At 35.9% G+C, this 26,645-nt stretch overlaps 1 protein-coding gene across 5 annotated transcripts in view; it reads left to right on the forward strand.

Moving 5' to 3' along the window:
* The window catches only part of EXOC6 (exocyst complex component 6), a 103,303-nt gene that overhangs the window by 24,444 nt on the left and 52,214 nt on the right, over positions 1-26,645 (forward strand). For all 5 annotated transcript variants that reach the window (XM_070944951.1, XM_070944952.1, XM_070944955.1 and 2 more), the window contains exons 2-17: positions 5,139-5,310; positions 7,520-7,567; positions 7,665-7,755; positions 8,560-8,605; positions 11,139-11,343; positions 12,179-12,334; positions 13,648-13,716; positions 14,936-15,019; positions 15,100-15,146; positions 16,932-17,052; positions 18,985-19,056; positions 20,320-20,417; positions 21,415-21,520; positions 22,612-22,721; positions 25,389-25,500; positions 26,176-26,310. In XM_070944951.1, the coding sequence (XP_070801052.1) occupies positions 5,139-5,310; positions 7,520-7,567; positions 7,665-7,755; positions 8,560-8,605; positions 11,139-11,343; positions 12,179-12,334; positions 13,648-13,716; positions 14,936-15,019; positions 15,100-15,146; positions 16,932-17,052; positions 18,985-19,056; positions 20,320-20,417; positions 21,415-21,520; positions 22,612-22,721; positions 25,389-25,500; positions 26,176-26,310 (1,672 nt within the window). The remainder of the gene's footprint in view (positions 1-5,138; positions 5,311-7,519; positions 7,568-7,664; positions 7,756-8,559; positions 8,606-11,138; positions 11,344-12,178; positions 12,335-13,647; positions 13,717-14,935; positions 15,020-15,099; positions 15,147-16,931; positions 17,053-18,984; positions 19,057-20,319; positions 20,418-21,414; positions 21,521-22,611; positions 22,722-25,388; positions 25,501-26,175; positions 26,311-26,645) is intronic.

Genomic DNA, 26,645 nt, shown 5'->3' on the forward strand with positions numbered 1-26,645 from the left:
TGTGTGTATTAGCATACATGGATCCTGATAGATGTTAAGTGTCCAGAGTCATGGTTTGCAAATTGGACAGCCATAGATAAATAGCCCCTCCCAATCAATAGTTACTCATGAGAGATGAAGAAAAAATGAGAACTTTTTTTAAAAAGGCAAAATATTTTTTAAAAAATTGATTTTCAATATTACCATGCTTTTTGAATATCAAAGGAAATAAATTACCTTGTTTTTCAAATTGCTGTATGTAAAAACATTCAAAAAATTCAAAAGGAAATGCAGTATTTCAGCCAGCCCACAAGATGGCAGTGATCTGCTATTTAAAAAACAAACAAAACTAATGAGATTGAAACAGAATAGCAGGTCTCCGAATATCTTCATGCTCAGCCTGAAGTATGGAATTACTGAAGTATGGAAGCCTGAAATTACTCCCAGTTCACTAGCTGAATGTTAAGGCAATGATGCTTGACACAGAAAACAGAAATTAAACCTAATGCAATTCCTTACTATATATGTTTCCTAATTTTAGAGAAATCACAGTTTCTGAAGCAAGAAGCTCATTTGCTTCAGTTGCTTCTGAACACCTCAACTTCTTGCAGGCATGAAACTTTAGCCAATAAGTGTGGGAAATGAAGCTATTCTTTATATATATTAGTCTTGATCCATAATTTCCCTTTAGAGTTCAGGACTCTAATTTTAAATGCTGAAATCCTTTTTTTTTCTTTCCTTCCAGCAAAGGAAGAAACTTGGGGACACTAATTTTTTATAAATGACAGAGCATCTCTGTTCAAGGAAATAATACATTTTGCACCTGGCAAGTACGCTGCAGTTTTGTGAATGTCTAGCTAGCACGTAGACTTCATTCACAACATGTCCCTTTTTCCATTCACTTTTTTTAGTAGTTTCTGTTTTTCTCAGCCTGAGGTGCCCTCTTCTTTTCATAGAGGCAAAGAGGAGAAAGTGGTCTACCTGTGATTATTCAAGCCTGATTACATATGAATATTGGGCTGCTGTTCATATTTAGATTTTTGTGCTGGTAAATACCTAAAATAATTGGGCAAAATGCAATACGTTGTATGTACAGAATTACTGCAACACTATAACTATTCGATTTCAGGTTCTGAGAATTGCGTGCAAATTTGCATTTGATTTTCTGTTTTTGACTCATTTTGACGTGTGAGTTGTGTGGCTGCATCATTGTATTCTGTTGCTGGCCACCCACTAGGAAGAGAACATTTACTCTGGTTGATTTGACTTCAGCCTTTTTAGGATTCTAGCCCTAGAGGTAGTTATGAAACAGAAATCCATTGATGTCCGTTTCCTAATATGTTGAACATGGCTGATTTGGCATCCAAAAGAAAGAAATACTTAATTATTCATCGGATTTGTTAAGGTTGCCCAGCTCCAAGAAGATTGCAGTAATATGGTGAGCAACAGAAGAAGAATCAGCAAAAGTTGTAAGTAAGCTATGTCATCAAATCTGAAAAACAATTCTCTCTGTGTGTGTGTGAGAGAGAGAGGGAGGGAGGTGGGGGAGAGGGAGAACAAGAGAGAGCCCAAAACATTTCATTGTCCTCACATGAAACATAGATACAGGTCAAGAAACTACAGTATGGATACAGCATGGCAAAACAGACTGACTCCAAGTTGGCAAAGGAGTGAGATTCTATCCTTATTCATTCAAACTATATACTGAATATATATCAAAGGAAGCTGGAAGAAATATCAATAATCTGTGTTATGCAGTTGATACTACTCTGATAGCCAAAAATACAAAGGATCTGGAAGATTTAGTAATAAAAGCCAAGGCGCACAGTGAAACAATCACATAAAATTAAATACAGTATAAAGGCAAAACTGATGAAAACAGGCACAACAATCTGCTTTAGAATTGACACTGAACATATCAGAGTGGTAAATAGCTTCTGTCTTTTAGGATCATCTACCAAGTATAAAAGACAAGCAGTCAAGAAATACGCTTGAAGACTTGCAGTAGGGCAGGTGGTGAAGTCTTTGGCAATGATATTCAGATGCTATGATGGGAATATAGCTACAAAGATCAGAATGTTAATTTCCACAAGGTGGCACTGTTTCCATACAACATGGAGAAAATACATTTTTTAGGTAGTTTAGGTTTGTTCTTTTTTCATGCTGAATTGCTAATACACATTTTGATATTTATAAGGACCTACAGGTTAAAAACACAATTTTGGTGACAAAAAAACCGCTCACTTTTTTCTTTTTACTACTCTCTCTATTGGCTTTTCACCAAATTCATTGGCATCCTTGAGTCTCAAGAGACTATGGTATCGTGCTCTGGAAAGAGGTCCTAAAACAGCATATTGTGTGACTAAAAAGGCCAATTCGAGAGTGACAATCCCTTCCACACTGAATATTTAGAATATCCACATATTCTAAACATATTTTCACCAAAATATATTTAGAATATGTTTGTTTTCTAGCATATAGCATCCTATTTTCCAAAAATTAGATATTCAATAGTTGGCTTAATGAGAAATTAATTTCTATGAAAAAATAGCTACTGCTAAAAAGCTTAGGTAGCTGGAGAGGGAAGTCTTACAAGGTTTGGGAAAATTGAAAGGACTTAAAATGTTTTCCTCCAAAAGTATTATCCTCCTAAAGGCACTGCAGATGTCAGGATGATTTATTTAATGAATGTTTGTTTCATTTTTATGATATTTCTGTCTGAGAACTCAAGGCATCATAACCCCAGAATAACAGCCATTTAAGATAAATTGGGTCAAGCAGTTTTTATGAGCTCCATCCACTCTACTGGGGACTTAAACTGGAATCTCCTTGCTTAAAGCAAAATATTATAATGGCTCTCAGATGTAAGATTTAAAAAATGAAGAAGAAAAATATGATGGGGCGGAATAAACTGAACTTAGAACATACCAAGAAGACTATCAAACAGTGGTAGTTGAAAGAAAGCTGTACAAACTAAACAAGTAAAATTGTATTTATATATTAACATAAAAGTATGCAAAATCTGTTTTTGAGTAGAAGGCCTTGATTTTTTAAAAAAACTATAAAAATGTAAACTAGTAGCTTTTAAAATTAGGAATGTGACGGTATAATCAGCCCTCCCCAAACTGGCGGATTGGTGAGAAGGTGCCAGATAGGGCGGTGGTGATTATGGATTAAAGTAGCAAGAATCGGAATGTCAAAACAAGAAGATAGCAATTCTAGCAAACAACTGCTCTTAGCTTTTATCATTGCTGACATTTTTTATTTCACTAGACATAATTTATCTGTCCTCTTAATATATTTGACCTCTGTTATTTTGATATGTGACTGCATGCCATTGTTTTGGTATTGGCTGGTTCTAGAATAACCCCTATAGATGATTTCCAGATCTCTTTGGGACACTTCACTGTTTTGTTGTTATTATTCTACTTTGCTCTATGTCTGTTCTGGTTTTCTTATGTAGTTAATTAGTTCAATCTAAAAACACAACTCTGGGTAGTTCACAACAACAACAATAAAACCCAGATCAATAAAACCCATAAAGTTTTAAACCAAAACAAAACCTCGCACCTCAGTCTTTCCTTTGGAAATCCTCATAATCATCTCCAGACATCTTGACTCTATTCAGTGCCTGGGTAAAAAGCTCACTCAAGATGGCTTTCTGGAAGGCTGAGGGGATGTGAGCCTGCCAGATCACCAAGAGGGTTCCATCAGGTAGGGACAGCCAAGTTCCTACTACCATGTTTCCCTGAAAATACGGCCTACCCCGAAAACAAGCCTTAGCCCAATTTTCATGCCTGCACCTAAAAGAACCCTACCCCAAAATAAGACCTAGTTAATCCCTGCCGACTGTCTGGTCGTATGAGGTGGGACGAGGCGCAGCCTTAAAACTCAAGCTAGGGTGGGGGTGGGGGTGGATGATATGTGGTGGGTGTGGAGGATGAAACAAGATGGTGGGGGTTGGAGGACGAAATGAGGCAATGACATGGAGGAGAAAACAAGGGTGGGGGTGGAAGATGAAACAAGACGGGGTGTGGAGCTGCCCCACGCATCCCACACCAGCTTACCTAAGGGCCCCGCAGCCCGGCCACCAATGTCCTGACAACTGCTTGGCCTCACAGTGGTGGCTCCAGAAGCTGCGTCCAGGACCCTACGTGGCCGCCAGCTCACTTCTCCTTGCTTGCCACCACAATGGAGCAGGAGGCTGAGCAACGCACTTGGGCTCCTGGATGGGGCTGCTGGAACCGCCGCAAGACGAGGCAGTTGTCAGGTTGATGGCCTGGCAAGATTCCAGGGAAGGGACCTGATGGAGCATGCCTGTCCTTTCCAATATGATGGGACCGGCAGATATTTTCAAGCTATGCTAACTTGTAAGAAGGAATACACGGACATGTATATGTGCTGATATAAAATGTGCATGTATAAAAGGGGGGCAGTCAGATTACCTCCCCTTGCATCAGGGCCAATAGCATTTATCAACTTAGATATTTATAAGTTTTGTGTGCTTCTAGAAACAGAAAAAAAACCCCAGTTGAACTTACAAATATTAAACTCCTTTAGCAGATCCTTTTGTCTGATGAAAGGTAGCACAGCAGACCTGTAAAGAAATGGCCTTGGCGAGGAGAACAAGAGCTGAAAATATCATTCTGAAATCTTAATTTTGGTATCTTCAGAGTGGGAATCTTGATCGAGATAGCCTGAATTTGTTTGGAATTCACAAAATACAAATCAAAGTGAGCAAAATACTGAGGGCAATAAAAACACCTGTTATAGTTTGTATCTTTGTATCACTATATTCAAAGTTGAAACAAGTAAATACATTCTTTAAAAAAGCTACTAATTTTGGTTTTGGATTTTTTTTTTTACTTATCCATGAATACAGATTTGAGTAATGTTGGGCTTTGTCCACTTGAGGGCGCTAACAGAATGAATAATTTTTGAGTTAGAGGCATGAAAAATAATATAAAGGAAAACTTGAAAATAGTTTTTTTTTCCTGTAATGGTGTTTTTTTTTTCATGAATGTATATTTTGGACATACAATGAGCGGACAGGTGGATGAGTTCTACCACTGAATCAATGTAAGCAAAGTCATGCATAGAAGGCTTTTAAATTAATGTTAATTTTTGTTCGCATTTTGTTTGTATGTACCCATTGATAGATCTGTGTATGATGACCAGCCAAATGCACACCAAAAGTTTATGGAAAAATTGGATGCGTGTATACGTAATCATGACAAAGAGATTGAAAAAATGTGCAATTTTCACCATCAAGGATTTGTGGATGCTATTACAGAACTTCTTAAAGTAAGGGCTGATGCAGAGAAACTAAAGGTAAGGAGCTGCAGTTTTTAAAAAATAATGAAAGGGTTATTTTGTGCAGTAGTAGGGTGCAGGATTTATGGCCACGTGTTCTTTTCCAAAGTAAAATTGTGGTAGTGAAAATAGTGAAAATAGTCTTTAGATGCTTGTGAATAAAGACTCAAAACATTACAATAGTAACGGAAGAATTACAGCATGCCATAAAAATGCTACAATTACTTTTTGTAATTAAATATAATTAGGTAGAAGATTATTTTGTAGATCAGCTGTAAATGTTTTAGCGAGTATTGATTTATTTATATGTTAAACATATATGGACATATACGTCTTGCAAAAAGTGAATCTGGGTAGTGCACAACAAAATTATACAAGCTTAAAACAATAAACATATAACAATTATTAAAAAAAAAATCACAAGGCTAAGAGAGAACAGCAGATGTTAACCACAATCATGGAGCAGTCCCTCAGAGAAATTGGCCCATGCTATGGAGGACTATGGGTCAAAACCAGAATCTTGAATTGGTCCCAGAAGCACACTGGCAACCAGTGCGGCTCGCGAAGCACAGGTATAACGTGTATATTCTAGAAGCACACATAAAATGCCTGTATTGTTGCATTTTGAACCTGCTGAAGCTTCCAGATATTCTTCAAGGGCAGAGTCCAGGGGTGAAATGCAGCAGGTTTTGACAGGTTCTAGAGAACCGGTAGCGGAAATTTTGAGCAGTTTGGAGAACCGGCAATTTTACCACGGGGGCAAACCCAGGAACTGCACATTACAATAGTCCAATAGAACGGTGACAAGGGCATGAGTGACTATGAGCAGTACTCTCTGATCTAGGAACGGGCACAAGTGGCACACACAATATGATCAGGAGGACCTTGTGCAAAGGCCCTTCTGATCATGACTGCCACCTGCTGGTTGAGGAGGAGTCATGATTCCAGGAGCACCCACAGATCATGCACCAGGTCTGACTGGGTCTGTGCATCCACATCCAGCACTAAAAATGACATAGTCCTGGAATTGGCAGGCCACAAAAGCCAGAACCCCTGAGACTTGCCAGGATTCAGCTGAAGCTGGTTGTTTCCCATCCAGACCCCCATAGCTTCCAGGCACCGGGGTAAAATGATAATAGATTGTTTAATTCAGTGGCCCCCAACCAGGGACCAGTTTCAAGCAGAGAGGTTTTTCCGTGGACTGGAGGGGGCATGGTTTCGTATGCTGCCTGCATCCCGCGAATGGGATTTCGCTTGTTTGCACAGACCTGTCTCTGGCATGCTGTGGCCCAGTGCTCGTCCACGGACCAACGGTCAGGGACCCCTCGAACAACTGGGCCAAGATATAATTTTTGAGATAGTTTTTTCTGAGTGCCCAGATCCAGCATGGAAGTTTCCTCTTCCTGCAGATGTTTCTCCAAAAAGTAGCTGAAATTGTTGGGATTTTTTTTTTTTGAAAAGATATTGTGAGATTTCTTCAGAAGTAAATTGTGGAAATAGTCCCTCTTAGCTTCTTTTGCACATTTGTAAGAAAAAAAAAATGTGCCCCAGACAGAATGAGCATAGTTCACCAGAGGTTATGAGTAGAACAGCATTATATAAAGGATATTCATATAACTAGAGACTCAATGAGGTCATTGAGCATCTTTGTTCAGAATTTAATGAGTTTTTTAATAAACTAGAATGTGCTCCCTTATTATGATGACCTAATGAGTCACTTAATATGTGGGAAACTCTGAGGTCGAGCACTGCCTGCACCTGCAGCATTAAAATGTCGCTTGGCTGGCAATATCCACGTTTGATGTTAATCAACCTCCCAGTGTTTGCATTCAGCAAAGTATGAATGTTTAATTACCATAAAATGCAATCACCATTTCTTCCAGACAATGAGTGACACATAGAGCTCATTGAGGTTATCAAAGAAGGACCAGTGGTCAATTGGGTCAGTGATTTGAATTGTTTGACAGACCTATAGAAACAAAGTTCAAAAATCCCAAGTAAAATTGAGAAGTTTGCCACTGAATCTGTTAGAAAGAACTGTCATAACTAATTGAAGTTAACAAAAACCCTTGGTGATCAAAAGTTCAAGTTCAAGCTGTAGAGTTAATTTGGATTTACATTTCTTTGTTCTAAGTTTCTCATGAAGCATGATCTGATTACAAGGGTGAGCAGCTGCATCAGGGCATTATATGCATATTTTTCTAATAAAGGTGAAATCATTTTTAAGGTCCAAGTTACTGATACAAACAGAAGACTTCAAGAAGCTGGGAAAGAGGTAAGAAAATGGCTTTTCCGATTCATTCAACAAATGTTTTATGGAATATGACATGAGTGCACCTAATTTAACTATAATATGTTTGAAAATACTCAAGGTGCTAGCTCAGACAGAAGAAGTCATCCAGAGTAGAGTTCAGCAGAGGAATATTATGACCGTGGTCGAAAAACTTCAGTTGTGCCTTCCAGGTTAGTAACAAATACTTAAATGTATTTTAATATTTGTAGAGTACTACAAATGTAGGAGTACCTAAATGTCACTTCAAAGTTAAATGTGGATATATTTCAACACAACTAATATAAAATTGATCTTTTGTTTGCGATACACACTACTTTCTGGAGAAAATGTTGCTTAAAGACTTAAAGGGAATATTTAAATGCATTTAAATCAGTTATCTTTTAATTTTTTTTTAATTTGTTCATTCATATCCAGGATATTGATAGGATATTCAGAGATGGAATATTGTTGATGATATTAATTTGTAGATACAATGTTGTCATGTAATCGAATATTATTTAACCATTCATGGAACTCCCAAAGTTTCAAAGATAAGCTGAAACATCGTTATATACAATATTTCCCAAATCCCCCTTTCTGACATTTGGTTTTAGTTATATAGAGAAACATTACATTTTTACCATTATCTGTAAAACACCATGCTTCCCTGATGTGTTCTTCCTGTAACAGATGTTCCTGCCAACAGCAGTGATATATTTTTGGCTGTAAATCCATTGTAATTTTCACGGCGTTGGGTGGCCAATAAAGAGTTAAAACAAAGTTTAAAAATGCTTTGAGATCAGCCTAAACTAACTTTCTAAAATTCTTGTTTTTACTCCTTTTCTATTTTAAGTTTTGAACCTTAGGTTGTAAAACTTTCACCATGTCAAAAATGCATTTATATACAAAACTGATCGTTTGGAAAGCATCTGTATCTGGATTACCTATATATTTTATAGTGAAATTTATGACATTTACATTTTTTTTTCTTACAGTATTGGAGATGTACAGCAAATTAAAAGAGCAGATGAATGTCAGAAGGTGAATTAATCGTTTTTAACTCAACTAAATGTTTAATGAATTGGTTCATCCACTTGTCTATTGCAATTACTGATGGAGTGGTAAAGCTTACTTTAGTGAGAACGTTTAATGAATTTGGTCTGGTCATTGTATTCTTTTCCTGTCTTTGTTCCATGCTTTTCATGACAAATGAACAATTCTCATGAGGAAAAATAAAGTATTTGGAAGAATTAGTAATTGGCTTTAGAAATTAAACATTTAAGTCATATGCATGAAATTGAAATAATTAAATTTGGTTTATAATTCTAGTGATTGTTTGATTTTATTTGAAAACAAATAGTTAATATATTATCAAAATAGCAAAATAGAGATTTTCCTCACCGGTTAACATTTATCTTTGATTGTCATTTGGTATACCATACAACTTTCAAAACAAGTTCTAAATAAATATGTAAATATTAATATTGAATTATTATAAATAAAAATGAATAATTATTTTTATTTGTTTTTTGACATAATACATAATACAGTAAAATGTAGTATATAATAAACTATATATAATATATATATTATACCGTAGTATATAATATAATTCTAACAACACTTTCTTTGATCTAACAATTTAATGTCTACAGGTATTTATTGTATTAAAATTCAGGCTTTTTAATTATGTTGAAAACCTGCTTGGATATGCTAGGGAAAGAGTATAATATAGCCAAATGCTTTGCTTTCATCCTTCTCTAATTATTATTTTTTAATCTTGCTATCTTTCAATCTCTGTCTTCCTTAGGATTTATATGTCACTAATATAATTTTGATAATAATCTTATTAAGGATTATGTTATACAAATAAAATTAATACATTCTACAGAGAATATATATATATATATATATATATATATATATATATATATATATATAAAAAGAAAGAAACCAATTGAAACTAATAAAGTGAAGAAGAAAAAAAAGAGTTTTCCTCTTGTTCCCCAGCAAGTGTAATTAACACCATCTCTTTTTTTAAAAAATAATTTCATTCCATGTCTCATTCCATTCTCTATAATATTTTAAGAGTTTATCACTCCATCTTAATAATATTCAAATTACATTAATAATACCAATAGCATTTAACTTATATACCGCATTCTCTGGGTGGTTTATAATATCAGCATATTGCTCCCAACAGTCCTCATTTTACTGACCTTGGAAGTATGGGAGACTAAGTCAGCTTTGAGCCCATCAGGATTGAACTCCTAACAGGCTCAGGAGAATTCACCTGCAATAATGCATTCTAACCACTGAGCCACCAGGGCTCCTAAGAAACCCACTTTAAATCCATTCTTTTACATTTATATTTCATTTTCTATTTAAACACCCCATCCTCATTTTCAAATAATTTTTTTTAAAATTATAATTTTTTTTTCAATCTTAATAAAAAATCCATTAAACCTCACCAGAAGTAACATTCCATCTTTATAAACAAAATCCTTAAAACATTGTTTATAGTCTCAAACTGTTAAAATCCATTAGGTATTACCAGAAATAGCAATTGATTTATATTAACCTTGATTAAATACACTGATTTTGTATTCTTTTTTCTTTCTCCCATCAATCTTTAGTTCGCTCAAACAAACACCTACTTTTTCATATTTTTTATCTCTTTTCTCAGAATTATTGGCATTCTGAAGTCTAAATTCTGAAGTTACTTTTGTAATTTCAGTAAAGAGAAATTATCCATATCGTGGTTCATATTCTCACTGTCACTTCTAATGAAATCTTTGACAATTCCAACGTCCATTTTGTAAATTCATTGTAGAGAAGTTATCCACATCACTTTTCTGATATTTGTATGTCTTTTGTAATTATCAAATCATCATCCAATATCATTTGTAAATCAATTATTTCCCTTTCTTTTTATAAGCTATCATTTTTAAATCCACATTCAGATCAATTTCAATTTTATTCCGTGGAGCTTCTCATCAATAAAATATTCCAATTCTACAATAGCAGATAGCATTATAATTATTTCACCCATTCAACAAAAAAATCCTTTAGCTTAGCCATTGATATATTTATTTCCTTCTAGTGGCCTCTAGTATCCAACCTTCAGAGTTGTCTTATCAATTATTTAGATATAGACCAAAATATTTCCCACAGGAAAAGTCCTTTTAATTAACTTCAAAGTCTTTAATTCAAACCCTTCTGAACTGTTAATCCATTTCTGTATATTCTGAAAAAAAATCCTTATAAAATTTTAAATTCATAATTTTTTTTAAAGGATTGAAGGAGAATTCACCCAACAAACACAATCAAACTTGAAGTTGCAAATGTTTTTAGTTTTTTAACAAGCAGTAATTTTAAAAACAATAACTCCAAAGTGTATCCAATGCCATTTCTTCTTCCTTTTCTTCTCCGCTCTTATATGAGACTAGATTATTCAGGATCTGGAATCTAGGCTGTTATCATTTTTTTTTTTGTTTAAAAAAATATGCTTGCTATGTTTTTTTTTCTCTTTCTGTCTTAAAAAAAAGATGGTTTCTTGTTTTTTTCCTTCCAGATATTATTCTGCTCTAAAAACAATGGAACAGCTAGAAAACATATACTTCCCTAGAGTTAGTCAGTATCGGTTTTGCCAAATCATGATGGGGAATCTTCCAAAGCTTCGCGAGGAAATTAAAGGGATTTCCATGTCAGATCTGAAGGACTTCCTGGAGAGCATCCGGAAGCATTCAGATAAAATTGGTGAAATGGCAATGAAGCAGGTAAACATCCTGAAATGCTCATTTTATTAATATGATTAAGTAAAGCCTGACTGCAACCATCACATTTAGCTTTTGTTCCTATTCTCAGGAGAGCTTTCTCTGATCAAAGAATAGCATCCAAAAGCCTCCTCATTATCATTATGAATACATATTTGCAAACACCATGTGACAGCCTTCTCTGCAGCAACATAGCCTTTTCCCACCCATTTTGAATGGCAAAATAACAGTTTTGCGTCTAAATGGTAAAACTGGATGAATGAGATTCATGCCAAACCAAAACCGGTGGAATCGTTCTGGAAACCTTCATGTGTAATTCTAGATATGTGGCAAAACCTTGGAGACGGGTCTAGAATGAGATGGATGTTTGTCTTCTTCCCATAAACACTCTTTTAAAGGTCTCTGTCAAACATATTTGACCATGCTGGGCCCTTTTGCCAAGGGTACGTTCTGCTGACCTGCTGTAAAGTGGATATGCTTGGGTGGAGCCAGAGTGTTTTGTCAGATAAGGGCTGAAACTTTCATGTGCCCACTAGATATATATATATATTTCTTCTTCCTTCCGTTCCTTATATCATCCCCCATTTCAGTTGGGTTCAGATGGAAATGGTTGAAAGAAGGTTCCACATTTGTTTCCATCCTATGTTCAGCTGCACAGCAAGTTTGTCACACTACATCCCATCTTCTGAAAAATGCTGAGGTCTGCTGGATCCAGCTAAAGCATTAGGAGACCACCTCTTCCACAACTCTGCCCTTGTTATGACTTGCATTTGTTTCTTGGGACTGTAAAAGAGACTTATGGATTAGTTTTTTGACTGTATCTGCTTTGTTAATGCAGGCACAGCAGCAAAAAACTTTTAATACCGCTCTTCAGAAGCAGAGCAGTCTGTGCTGTGGAAAGAACGTATACATAAGCAGCAATGGAATTGCAGAAGCAAGGAGTGAAATAGTTTCAAAGCAAACTCTAGAAGACGAAGAAGAACACGAAGAGGAGGTATTTCAGTGGATTATATTGTATTTTGATGCTTAGGTGATTGCATGGTGTAGACCAGGGGTGTCAAACTGGATCTGGTACACAGGGTGCTTAGATCTGGCCCACGGGGCCGACCTAGAAACAACGAAGGATTGGCCCGCGGTGTCTCTGCCAGTGAAAACGTAGCTCGGGAGCCCGTTTTCACTGGCAGAGTGCTCGGGACACCACAGGCGTCTCTGACATGAGTGACGTGCTGGCCACACCCACCATGGCCATACCCCCACACCCCCCAGGGTCAGATAGAACCCTGATTCGGCCCTCAGTGAAATTGAGTTTGGTGTAGACAAGGTTCATCTGAGAAATAAACTGAAGTTTATACCGAAAGATTCTGATACAAGATAGAACTTTAAAATAACTGCTCATGGCACAAAATGTTACAGTGCTTGATAAATATCGTTCATATGAATTTGATTCAGCTGAATATTTTATGCTAAAAAGAAAATGTAGGAGGTTATCTCCATTTTGTTCTTCCTGGATAACAGCTTCTCTGTCGTTACCTAAACCACCAATTATCAAATAATTGTATTTGATCTAGTAGTAGCTGTCCTAGATTGAGATAATTTTGGAAAGCATCTTGAGTTTATTTGAGATGGCAGAAAAATACAAAATTGCAGAAAATTCACAATAAAGAAAACGATGTTTTGCTTTATTAGCATGACAGATGTTTCTATTACAAATGGATTTTACTGTATCCGTAAAGGAAATCATAACCTAGTACACATGATCATTTTTTGTTGAATTTATATAGCCCAAAATAAACTGAGAAAATACATAATTTATTTGTACTGTTTAAATCATTGTGTTATTTATTACTACCATTGCCCTTTTTATTCTTTATCTAATTAGCCCTTGCCAATAAAGGAGAATATTTGTAGCTCAGGATTGACATGAAGGGGTCCTTGGTGTTCTCTGAACTTGCTTGTTTCCTTGCAGATGTTTCATTACCCTAACTAGATAACATCATCAGTTAGGGTAATGAAACGTCCCCTAATTAACCCTTAGTTAAGCTTTCGCCCTCCACTTGTGTTACTTAAGGCACCTTTGGGGAGGACTTTTATCATGTGTTTTTTATCATTGATGGAATACAGTAGTAATCCTTTTGAATAAGTATATCCCCTCTTTAGTTACCATAACAACCATGTAACTAATCATAACAAATGTTTGCTCATGAAAGACAATATTGGCTTTAATTTATACTAAAAGTTTGCTTTGTAATATTATAGCTGATTGGATGTTATATTCTTGCCTTTTTTGGGGGGGATGCATTTCTACAGGTTTTGACGGCTCACGATTTGGTAGATTTTTCTCCTGTATATAGATGCCTCCATATTTATTCAGTTCTGGTATGTATATGTTATTTATGAAACCCTTTATATATATATATATATATATATATATATATATATATATATATATATATATATATATATATATACACATACATACATACATACATACATACATACATACATACATACATACAGTGTAATAATAAATATGTGCATGGTATTTATTGCCTGCTGCAAATGCTTGTCTGTTTAGTGTTTTTTCATTCATAAAAAGAGTCCTTCTGTAAAGACAGGAGCCTTCGTGCCACTAGAAGCTCTGTTTTACCAGCTGTAAAAGAAGACATTTCCCCCTAGTTTCCCCTCTCTTCTTAATTCCCATTGTCACCTCATGTACTATTGCCTAATTTTCCAAAATAACTTGGTAAAGATGGAGGAGGTTGCGTAAAAAGAAGAAATTAGTGGCCAAGGTTGCAGCTCTACAAAATTTACTGAGGCTAAGTAATGTTTAGAATAGTCTCTCTGAAAACAATGAGATTCGTGTTATCTTAACTTAAGTCATATTGATGATGATGTGCAGATTTTAAATGAGATTTGCCGTCTGTCCCTATCCTGGTTCTAGGTTTGTAATCTTTCCTCTTGCACATCCTCTCTATTACACAATTGTGGGGGGAAATAAATTTTGAAATAACATTTATGTACAGTATTTTCAATTTTTATGAGGATCAACTTGCTGTTAAACAAGCAGAGAATCTCAGTCTATGCTATAATACTCTTCTGCAATTGATTAGATAGGAGCATTAGGCTTGTTACCAGTAGGACCTAACCTGAAGAATCCCAGAGAAATATGCGGGTCATATCTTACTGTGGAAAAAGAGATTGCGAGGAAAGCAAGAAATGTGTCTCTGAGGGTCTCTTCATTGCTAACTCAGCAGCAAAACATTTACTTTTTTGGAAAGAATTGATAACTCAGTTTACTTTTTTTTTCTAATGAGGACAACAAGAATTTCTTCTGGGGTTTTTTGCAGTGAATCTTAGAAACCAAAAGTAATATAATTATTAAAACATTGATTTAAAGGAGTATTTTTAAAATAAAATATCTGTAATAAAACAGAATCGGACAATACATACGCACATTTGAAATATAATTTCAAATGAGTATCCCATAGTTTTAAAAAAGCTATTTTTCATATTCAGAAATATGGGGAAAAGGTGTGTCATGAAAATATTTGGGAAAAGAAAGAGATGTCTAAAATTGTGCATATTTTTTGTTTAGGGTGATGCAGAAACATTTGAAAACTACTATAGAAAACAGAGGAGGAAACAAGCAAGACTAGTTTTACAGCCACAATCCAATATGGTACTTGAACTTAAACAAGAAAAGATTTATACAACCTCTCAAATTGCTTTCTGTTAAATGATTGTGTTCTTTTCTTACAGCATGAAACAGTAGAAGATTATAGAAGATACTTCAGTCAAATTGTAGGGTGAGTAAAGCTGGTATCTGTACTTATTATCGCTTTTCAACTTGTTTGCATGTGCTTTTTTGTCTTATTTTTGCTATATCAACACCAGCAATGGATATTTTAAGATATCAAGGGGTGGAAACAGTTGCACCCCCTTGCTCTTCCCATTATCGTATAATAAATTAAGTTTTCTTCAAAGTAAATCTTTTGGTGGTAACTGGATTGAAGAAGATATTACTAATTTAAGTTGCCTATTAAGAGATGAGTTATGGGATGTTATTTGTTAGCTAAAAGGAGGTGAAGAGCCCATGAAATTGTTTGTACTTGTCATTATGATGGTGGCAAGTCACTTTCTTGTAGGGGGAGGGGTTTTTTAATACATTTTTTTCTTTTTTCTGGAACTTTTTTCTCTTTCTTTTTTAGTTGCATTATCTTTTATTGTTCTATGCAAAACTTTTAATAATATTTCTTAAAACATAAAATTGTATCTTTAGGGTATAAAGACTGTTGATGCCTTAGTTAGTTTAGTTTAGTTTAGTTTATTTGATTTGTATACCACCCTACTCCCGAAGGACTCAGGGCGGTGAACAGCCAAACAATAAAATACATAGATACAAAAAAAAAAAAAGTGAGATATTCTTTCTGACACTTATCATTTTCCCACTACAACAGGGGTGTCAAGCACGCAGAGTCACATTGTCGTCACATGACATATCACAACTTTTTTCCCCCTTTGCTAAACCGGCGGCGGGGTGTGTGGCTAGTGCGTGACTCATCCGGCCCATGGGCCACGAGTTTGACACTCCTGCACTACAACATCCCAGAATTTACAGGCTGAAGTTGTATGGTATATAACTTGAAACCAGGCACCTTATGCACAGCAACTATGCTAGATCTAAAATTAAGCAAAAACACTGCTCGCTTCTTAGACTGAATCTCTCATTTATGCAACATCCATTGATTGCCAAGATGTCTTCAGTGCACCACAGCCCAGCCCATATTCAGTTTGTTTGTTTGTTTGTTTGTTTGTTTATTTATTTATTTATTTATTTATTTATTTATTTATTTATTTATTTATTTATTTATTTTTCGTATTTCTATGCTGCCCAACTCTCCGAGGACTCTGGGCGGCTTACAACAAAGACAGTATGAACAATATACAATAAGAGACGTTAAAAAAACCCATACACACTGCTCATGGCCGGATCTCGCAAGAGTTGTTGGTTTTTCTGTTGATTTATAACAAAGTTCACAATCTAGGGGCAATCAGTCCTGCCTTGCGTTCCCACAATCTTGCTGTGTTGAATGCATGAACAAAAAATGTGCTTTCCTACTGAGGTGCGGTTTGAGGGTAAACGTCTACATTTATTACTGTATCTCAGATATACTCATCTTAATTAAATGGCGAAGCGTGGGTTTCTTTACACATTCCCTTTAGTTAAGCACTAAAGGTGCGAACGGCACTGACCTTACAAAGGGCTAGTAAAGCCTCCATGTTTGAGGCAGGGGTGGGTTCTACTTACCTTTACTACCGGTTCGCAACGGGATCGCGCGTGTGTGATCGCTTCGTACATGTGTGCGCTTTGCTTCTGCACATGAGCAGATCGCTGATGACAACGTCCGGGGCGGTGGGTGGAGCCTCCCACTGGTTTTACTACTGGTTCTTGCGAACTGGTCCGAACCAGGGGCAACCCACCACTGGTTTGGGGGCTGAGGAGGAAAAGAGAGAGCATTGGGCTTTATTGGTTTTTATCAATGATATCTCAGGAAAATCACATTAATTCCACAATTTGTTACCTTGTTCAGTTTTTTTGTCGTGGAGGATCACATTTTACACGCAACCCAAGGATTAATAACGAGAGCTTACACGGATGAACTTTGGAACATGGCGCTTTCCAAGATTATTGCTGTCCTTAGAACTCATTCGGTAAGTGAGCTGGGTTTTTTGGGAAGCTTCCCATTTAATTTATTTACTTAAAACCCCGTAGAGTAGGTTTAGAGGAAGGAGAATATGGGGAAGGCTGCTGGTGGTGGGGCAGAATGGAGGTCTAAGTGGGTGTGGGTGTGCGTTGGTAATTAAAAATTGCTCAGATTTGGGGGAGAGCCCATCAAGCCTTTGTTTGTCCTTGCAGTATCAGGCTTTGAGTCACAGCCCTGGGCTATCTGCATAATCCCCCACTGAGTTACAACTCCCCAGGTCTTCCAAACTGTTCTTAGTGGAACAGTTTAGAATATGCAGAGTTAATCTGCTCTTATTATTGCAATCTGTCCTAATTAGTTTCAACTGACCTCTTCATTAGATCAGAGTGAATTAGTTTAGCATTGAAAATAGCAGGAGGAAATAGTTTCTAATTATAATTCCAAACCCTTTTCCAAAGTAAACTTCACTGGCAAAAGCCTTAGGACAGCTCTAAATTGTAACAGAGTCATACACTAGTTACTAAACTATACCCTATTAGCTGTTCTTTGGTTGGGGAATTATAAACAAGTGTCATTTAGTCTTATAAAGTTATCTTTTCCTAATTTTTTTTTTGCATTTTTTTTTCCTATAAAAGAATAAATAGCGAAAATTGCTAATAGCCAATGGACTTTTATCATGACAGTTTGTCTGTAAATAGAAGCAAATGGGTTATCTAACATAAACCCAGGCTATTTCTTTTGTTCATTTACCACATTTATGCAGCCAGACATCTAACAAAAAAATATGACTGTGGGCAGTGCACAAATGTAGCAGCCATTAAAAACTACATAACAATATACAAGGAGTTAGCCATAAATAAAATAAATGTATAAACCCCAATAATATGGGAGAACAACAATCACTTGACTTCATACAGCCACTTTGCAGGCTCCTCATGGATCCCCAAGGCTGATGAAAAAAACATAAATAAATAAACATGTCTTGAGGTTAAGCATGTATACAGAAAACATGTAGATAGAAAACCCCACACATGTTCATGTGATATTTTTCAAATTGTCTTCTACCATCAGTAACTCTTTTATAGTCTCAGCAGATGACAGAATCAGACCAACCTTCTCTGAATTTTACTTAGAAACTAAGGAGGGTTAGATTTGGTTAATTCTTGGAAGAGAGACCACCAGGAGATCCCACATATCCAAGCTAGAATGTGAAGATGAAAAAAGCACTCTGTAAGAAGGGCAAACCACATCTGTAAATTGCCAAGCAAACTGCATGAATGTGTTGGTGCCGTCACCGCTAATGAAACTCAGTGATTATCTTAAATATTTTTATAGCTTCTACTTAAAGAAGAAATTGGAGTAGCCAATGTTTACATCTGAAATTTAGTGATGGGGAGCAAAATGAGAGGTAGAGCACTTTCTCAGGAATTGACTTAAATGCCAATGTGGGTGGCTTTAAAAGAGTATCGGGCAAATTAATAGTGGTTAAGATTATGGGTAGTCTCTAGCCATGAGGGGGCTATATATATCTCAGGGAAACACTTCTCAAATATTACTTCTAAGGAATGTCTATGGAGAATCTCAATCATTCAGGTCATGGTTGTTCCAAAGTTGCTTTTCAAAAGGCAACTGAATTTCCTTGGAAAACATTTCACTTCTCATCCAAGAAGCTTCTTCAGCTCTGGCACTGAAGAACTGAAGAAACTTCTTGGATGAGAAGCAAAACGTTTTCAAGGAAAAAACCCAAGAAAATATTTCTGAGGAAGATAAGCAGGAGAAACTCCTATTTTCAATAAACTTTGCTTGTAAGCTTCCATACACTATTATTGAAAATACAGCCATTAGTAAGCTTTACAGCTGTTGAAAATGAGTAACACACCAGTAGACAAACACTAATTTGTTTAATTTCTTAAGTATAATCTGATATTTTAACTTTCAGTCCTACTGCACTGACCCTGATCTTGTTCTGGAGCTGAAGAATCTGATAGTTGTCTTTGCAGATACTTTGCAGGTTGGTAACGTGTTGGCATTTCAGGCATGGAATGTCTATTTACTATCTTTTTCTTATTGATTTAACTAGATTCAAGAAATACCTGCCTTAAAATTAAGCATACACTAATAACGTCCTCAAACACAGAAAAGAGTAAAAATAAAAAAAGACAAGGGAATGGCAAACAAGATATCTTTTTATATACAAGATATACAAGATATTTGTAACATTTGACTTGTCTACCATAACCTGGCATCTTCTAGATTTGTTAGAACAACAGTGCTTGGATTCCCATTCAGCAAAATCAAAGCTCCAGGAGAATACTAAGAGTTGCAGTCCCAGTCATTCTGAATATTTATTTATTTATTATTATTTATTTATTATTTATTTATTATTCTGCTGTTCAGTCAGGGGCTCAATATATGGTACCAGTAATAGTCCATCCCCCCCCAATCCCTCAGGTTTAGTGTTTATTTGTCTACAACTGGCCTTGTAGATCAACTTTATAAGCAAGAAACAAATATCCTGTGCTCAAATATGGTGAAGTTAGGATAGCTTCTTAGAAGCCCATATTCTATATTAGGCTTGTGTAACCTTTTGGCACGCCTGAGCCTCACAGTGTGAAGAGACATTGTCTTTGGACTGCATATAAACTATATAATATAGTCACTGTATATAAATGCACATTATAATGTTAAAACTGTTTACAATCTTGTGCGGTTGCATTGCTAGCTGTGTTTTGTACACACCTGCTGTACATCATTTGATAGGAAGAGAATAAGTTGATATTGATGCCGGAATGGCAAAGGAGATCTGTGCAAGAAATATATAACAGCGTATTAATTGAAGGGGAAGGTTGACTTTTCATATTGAGCCCCTTCCCTTCTCCTCCCCTCCTCCCATTCCCCCTCTGTTTCTCTTCATGTATTCAGATAATCATGGTAGAGGACTTGGCCCCTATGTTGTATAAAGAGCATGGTGAAGGAAAGTGGTATCCATTCATTCCTTGCTTACAAGAGCTCCAGCATTACCATATGAAGCAGGCCAGAGATAAATGAGAAGCTGTGGAAAAGAAAAGAGATTAGAGCAAGCTTGCTTTAGGAATGAGGAGGAAAGAAAGTCCCCAGTGGACTATTGAATGGGAAAGGGATTGTGGTACGCTGACCTTTACTTGCAAAAACAAGGAAGGATACAGGCCTCAAACTTCTCAGTTTTGTAATATCATATGCTCGTTTCTGTTTGCACCTTTGAAATATTCTTTTATTTTACTTTTTGTTTTGTTAGGGTTATGGTTTCCCCGTCAACAGACTATTCGATCTTTTATTTGAAATAAGAGACCAGTATAATGAGACGCTTCTTAAAAAATGGGCTACATTGTTCAGGTGAGTATTGCAAGATAAGAAGAAAGTCTTTCCAAATAACAGCCAATTTTGGTTTTATTTTGAATGGCTAAATATTTGAAAATTTCATTATCCAATCTTTGTAATGATGATTTGTTTTCTGAAATGACAATAATTTAGAAATCTTTAGAAATATCAACATTTCTGACAGACTGGATATGTATATGAACGTAATTTAAATTTGAGGTTTTATTTATTTGATAATTCCATGTGTTTATTTTGTCTGTCAGTCTGGCTCTCACTCTCTCTCTCTCGCTCTCTCACACACACACACACGTTACTTATTGCTTTGATTTATATACCTCAAATTTAAATTACATTTATATACATATCCAGTCTGTATAGTCCTGTATTGTGGGGATTTCAGCTTGGTGTACTATAATAAATTTCCATTTCCATATGAAGCCGTTTCTTTATTGTAGCTTCACAGATATTTGTTAATTAGCATATTATAAATTCTTGTCTACTCAGACTAACAATTAATTGTGGCTGTTCTACTTCTTTGCCTCCTTTTCTAGCTATACTTTACAGCACTTTTTAACTCACCAACATTCTTGACTTTAGAATTTACAAATGCATAATTTTCCCTTTGCAAGAAATGCGATGCAATAAAGCTTAACCCTGGCTGGATTTTTTTTTTTTTTTAATTTGATTTATATGCCGCCCTTCTCCGGAGTCTCAGGGTGGCTTACAATGTGCTCAGCAATAGCCTTCATCCTTTTTGTATATTTATACAAAGTCAGCTTATTGCCCCCACAACTGGGTCCTCAATTTACCTACCTTAGAAAGGATGGAAGGCTGAGTCAACCTTGAGCCTTGGCGAGATTCGAACCTGCAGTAATTGCAGGCAGCTGGTCTTAATAACCAGCTTAATAACAGGGTGCCTTAGACCACTGTACTACCAAGGATTGTGCCCGTCTGTGTTGTTGTATTTTGTACTTGAACTGTATGTTCCTAACTAGTTCTTTAAATCCTGCAGGGATATTTTTGAAGCAGATAATTACAGTCCAATTCCTGTATCAAATGAGGAAGAGTACAAACTTGTGATTAGTAAATTTCCTTTTCAAGATCCAGAACTTGACAAGGTAAGAGAACTTTGTGGCATATTAGTTTTTGTTCGGCTAATTCCAATAACAAATCAGACTCTGGTGACCAGCTATCTGCAAGGAGTATAAATCCTTCCATTCCCCACCATCCAGTCAGAGCTGAAGAAGCTTCTTGGATGAGAAGCAAAACGTCTTCAAAGAAAAACCAGAAAGTCCAGTTGCCTCTTGAAAAAGCACCTTTGGGACACAAACTCTTTACAAGCTGCAACAGTGGGGGTCGCATAGTGTCCTAAACCAAAAGATTTCATAGTAGCTTAGTAGCTTCGAGATCTATGATATGGGACTTCAGGCCATGTATAGCCCTCTAAAGCCTTAGATGTGGCTTTCCACATCTCCAAATTTTAATGGAAGAAATTATTAAAATGTGTAAACAATAAGCATCTTAACTATATACAAGTTAATTAATAACTTACGTACATAATCAGGTGTTTTATGTCAAGGTTCCAAGTAACACCCACAACGAAAGAAAACTCCGAGGCTTGAGTTTCCTCAAAGTTCCTCAGAATTCAATTTTATTAGGTAATCCTCGACTTACGACCACAATTGAGCCCCAAATTTCTGTTGCTAAGTGAGACTTTTGTTAAGTGAGTTCTGCCCTATTTTATGGCCTTTATTGCTACAGTTATTAAATGAATCACCTTAGTTGCTAAATTAGTAACACAGTTGTTATATGAATGTGCGTTCTTCATTGACTTTGCTGGTCAGAAGGTCACAAAAGATGATCTACATGATCCCAGGAGACTGCAACGGTCATAAATATAAGTCAGTTGCCAAGCGTCTGAATTTTGATTAAGTGACCATAGGGATGCTGCAATGGTGTGAAAAATGGTCGTAAGTGTGAAAAATCATCATGTCACTTTTTCCACTGCCATTGTAACTTTGAACGGTCACTAAATGAACCAATGTAAGTCGAGAACTACTTGTGTATGAAACTTTAGAAAGACAATAATAGAACTACAGTAAGTAACTAAGTTGCAACCAAATATAATTTAGATTAGAGATCAGATTCTTTTTTACTTGACCTGTTTTGACATACAGTACCACATGGAAAATCTGTTTTGCTTCCACAGCACCGTTTTCCAAAGAAACTTCCAATGTCACAGTCAGTGCCTCAGATTTATATCCAGGTTAAAGAATTTATTTATGCAAGCCTTAAATTTTCAGAGTCACTTCATCGGAGGTAAGCTTTGATAAATGTATTTGGTTTCGGAAGGTCCTGTGCTGAATCCCTAGCATTTAGCTGGGAAGGATTCCTCCTTAAAATGCCAGTATATATATAGCCAGGGATGAGCTCGATCAATCATCTGTCTCAGAAATAGGCAATTTCTCCTCATACTTCCCGATTTGTCTTCCTATTTGCTCTGCGTGCAGTGTTAGAAATTGCTTTTTATTTTATTTTGTTTTATTTCTAAAGCTAATAATGAATCATTCTAAAATAGAAGTATTTTTTTTTAAAAAAAACATTGATAGAGTAAGGTAAACATAAATTATAATATCAAATTACAGAGTACAGAAATTAAAATCCGTGTCAGACCCATAAAAGTGCAATTAATTTTACAATTAATAATGAGTCCTATGAATGCTATAACTATGGTAGATAACTATAAAAAGACACAATTACAGGTAGTCCTAGACGTACAACCACAATTGAGCATTAAAATTTCTGTTGTTAAGTGAGACATTTGTTAAGTGAGTTTTGCTGTATTTTACAAGTTTTCTTGTCTCAGTTGTTAATCAAGTCACTGCAGTTTTTAAATTAGTAACCCGGTTATTAAGTGAATCTGGCTTCCTCATTGACTTTGCTTGTCAAAAGATCGCAAAAGGGAATCACATGAGCCCTGGGACACTGCAATGGTCATAAATATGAGTCAGTTGCCAAGCATCTGAAGAGTGATCACATGATCATGGGGATGCTAGAAAGGTTGTAGCTGTGAAAAATGGTCGTAAGTCACTTTTTTCAGTGCCGTTGTAATCTTGAATGGTCCCTAAATGAACTGTTGTAAATCGAGGATTACCTGTAATGGTAGGAAAGGTTTTTTTCATTAGTTTAGATCATTTAGAAAAAGTAATAGATATTCAAATGCTTCTCTCTCTCTCTTTCTCTCTCTCTCTCTCCCTCCCCCCCCTCTCTCTATTACACACACACACACACACACACACACACACACACACACACACACACACACAATACAGAAATGCAGATTGGTAGAAGGGAATAAATCTTTATTCTTTTGTTGTTTGAATAAATTTCTTTCTTTCCTCTTCAGCTCAAACTTTACTTTTATCACCCCATTCAGTAATATCCTCGTATTAAAAAAAAAGGTCATTCTCGGAATATTGAGAAATTCACTTTCTAATAGGTAGAACATACTACAAAGGAGAATTTACTCCACTTTTCAAAGGCTTCCATTTTCATTAATCTCAAAGCATTACTTGCCTTTAATTGGATGGAATGTGTAGTTCTTTGCATGTTGAAATCTGGAAACTATTTCAGTTTGTTGTCAAGCTGTGCCTACTGTTGACAATGGTAAATTACTCCCCTTTCACAAATACCGAGCTAATAAGGCTCCTTAATCTCCATCTCCAAACAGGAATTAATTAATTATGCAAATTACTCTTCACAAATATATACTAACAGCTAGAGTTCAAATTACATAAATACACATGCTAAATTTTGTCAAATTATTAACAAATATTAGCTTGAGTGAAATCCAGTCATTCATAGCAGTTAAGCAACATACTTGATTACATGTGTGGACAAATAAAAATAACAATGTGTCTGTGTAAAATACTGTATCTACATCTTGAAAATAATTTATGTATTAGCATGCCTCCAGAAGGAAGGGGCAACAAATTTTGAAAATAAAATTATGTTTTAAGAACTTCAGTAAACACTATTTGATATTACTACACAACAGCCTTGCAAAATGTTACGCTTTTTGTCTTCCTTGAACTTTTGGAAAATAATATGTGCTAGATCTTAAATTTTGTGGGCAGAGAAAAGATTAACTCCTTGTTGTTAGTGTTAGCTCCATATTAAACCAGTTTAATGATTTAGGGATGATGTAGTTATAGTGTAGCAGTATTTTGGATGTGCTGATTTTAGTACGTCTCTTGTAAGTTTCTATTGGTGTTCCATTTAGCCTTGGAAAAACCAAACTAATTACAGGCAAATTACAACAAAGTGCCTTAGCTTCCTCTTCTAGACCAGTGACGACCAATCAGTTCCATGGGGAGAAAGTTTTCCGTGGACCAGAGGGGGCGTGGTTTCACATGCTGTCTACACCTTGCAGATGGGGCTTTGCTTGTTTGCGTCGCCCAGTTTCTGGCATGCTATGGACTGGTGCTGGTCCACGGACTGGGAGTTGGGGGACCCCTATCAGTTGCATGACTAGTCTACCAATAATAGTTGACTTTTTGCTAAGACACAGAACAAAGATAGGTGATTTCATTTTTCAGTTTTGCTCCTACTCTAGTTGGCTGTGGGGAATGCTGGCAGCACATAATGGGAAAGATGGTGGCAGTTGGTGAGTGGTGTGCAGAATTCCCCAAATAAAGAAGGCAAAGCGAACAGTCACATGGAAAAGATTTAAATTTCTCCAGGTAGCCAAATGGTGTACTGGTTGCAAAATGCATCTATATAGGGTGGGATATGGAGCTGGAGATTGGAAGGATATCTGTTAAATAGAAAGCTGTTCCAAGCACTCCCAGATAATCAACGTGCCAAGAGTTATATTGACACTGGATTACAATCAGGTAGTGGGAAAGAAACAAAACTGCATGTTTATTTAGTAATTTTATATGCCGTGTTCATCTGTTTTCAGAGTATCTCATTTTTTTCCTGCAGTTCAACAGAGATAGATGACATGCTTAGAAAATCTACAAATTTATTGTTGACTAGAACTTTAAGCAGTTGTTTGCAAAACCTCATTAAAAAACCTCACATAGGTTTGACAGAGGTAAGTGCTGAGAATGTTTTCTAATATTCAATATATTGTCAGGTGCTTTCAAACTTTTTCGGTAGTTTGGGGACTTCCAAACTCTCTCCCTGGGAAGGATGTGATTTCCCCAGAACTTTTCAAAGAAAATCAGGAATTGTGGATTAGTTTCTTTAAAATACATCTTGGTATTAGTTCAGTGCCTTGCTTGAACCTGTGGTTCCCCAGGGGGGATTTTCAGGTAATTTGAGCTCATATGTTAAATCTGTAGTGCTTGACAGACTCCTAGAGTAGGTAGATTCCAGTCCAAATAAATGGTGAAAAAACAGCATAGGAAAGTATGTTTTATCCAGCACATAGATATTCTGTAGGGAACAATTTAAGGTTTTCTTAGTGGATATATAAGTGTAAAAAAGATTTCCTGAAGCTAGAAAATTTGCACATAATGTTCACAATGGAATTTTTTTTCGCACATTGGTATTCCACATTAAAAAGACAATCTGCTTTTAAAATAGACATACCAGTATATGTTTTTTTATAATCAATTCATGACATGCTATATGTTACGTTTTGTATTATATACTCTGGTTTGGGAGGGGGCTCCATAATTAACAGTGATTTAAATATAAGCTGAAACTTTAAAGAAGTGCTTTATTAGAATTTGTTCTTATATCTTTGTTTTCACTTTTTTTAAAGCTGGTACAAATTATCATAAATACAACGCATTTGGAACAGGCATGTAAATATCTTGAAGACTTTATAACTAACATTACAAATATTTCCCAAGAAACTCTCCACACAGCAAGACTGTATGGTCTTTCAACATTTAAGGTATGGGAGATGTGATCAGTTTTCAAGTCCCTGTCTGAACAGCCAAATTCTTAATTTCTAGATATCATGATTTAGTTCAATGTTTTTTGTGCAATTTATATATGTATGAATAACAGTACCCAAACGTATTAGGTAAAGTGACTCAGCATCATAAAAGTTCCAAATATTTACCTGTAAAGAGTACTTTTTTTTCTTCTTTTAATCCCTGTAATTCCTTGCTTCGGGATAGGGATGGGGCGCCTAATTGGAGCTGAGTGTTACTGGCTGGATACCCTTCCTGACGCCTACGCAGAGTTCACAGCAAACAATTACTCATTGCATCCAGAAAGAGAAAT

This window comes from Pituophis catenifer, unplaced genomic scaffold (assembly GCF_029215685.1).
Source record: "Pituophis catenifer annectens isolate HBS135680 unplaced genomic scaffold, rPitCat1.0.hap2 SCAF_6, whole genome shotgun sequence".
Taxonomy (NCBI): domain Eukaryota; kingdom Metazoa; phylum Chordata; class Lepidosauria; order Squamata; family Colubridae; genus Pituophis; species Pituophis catenifer.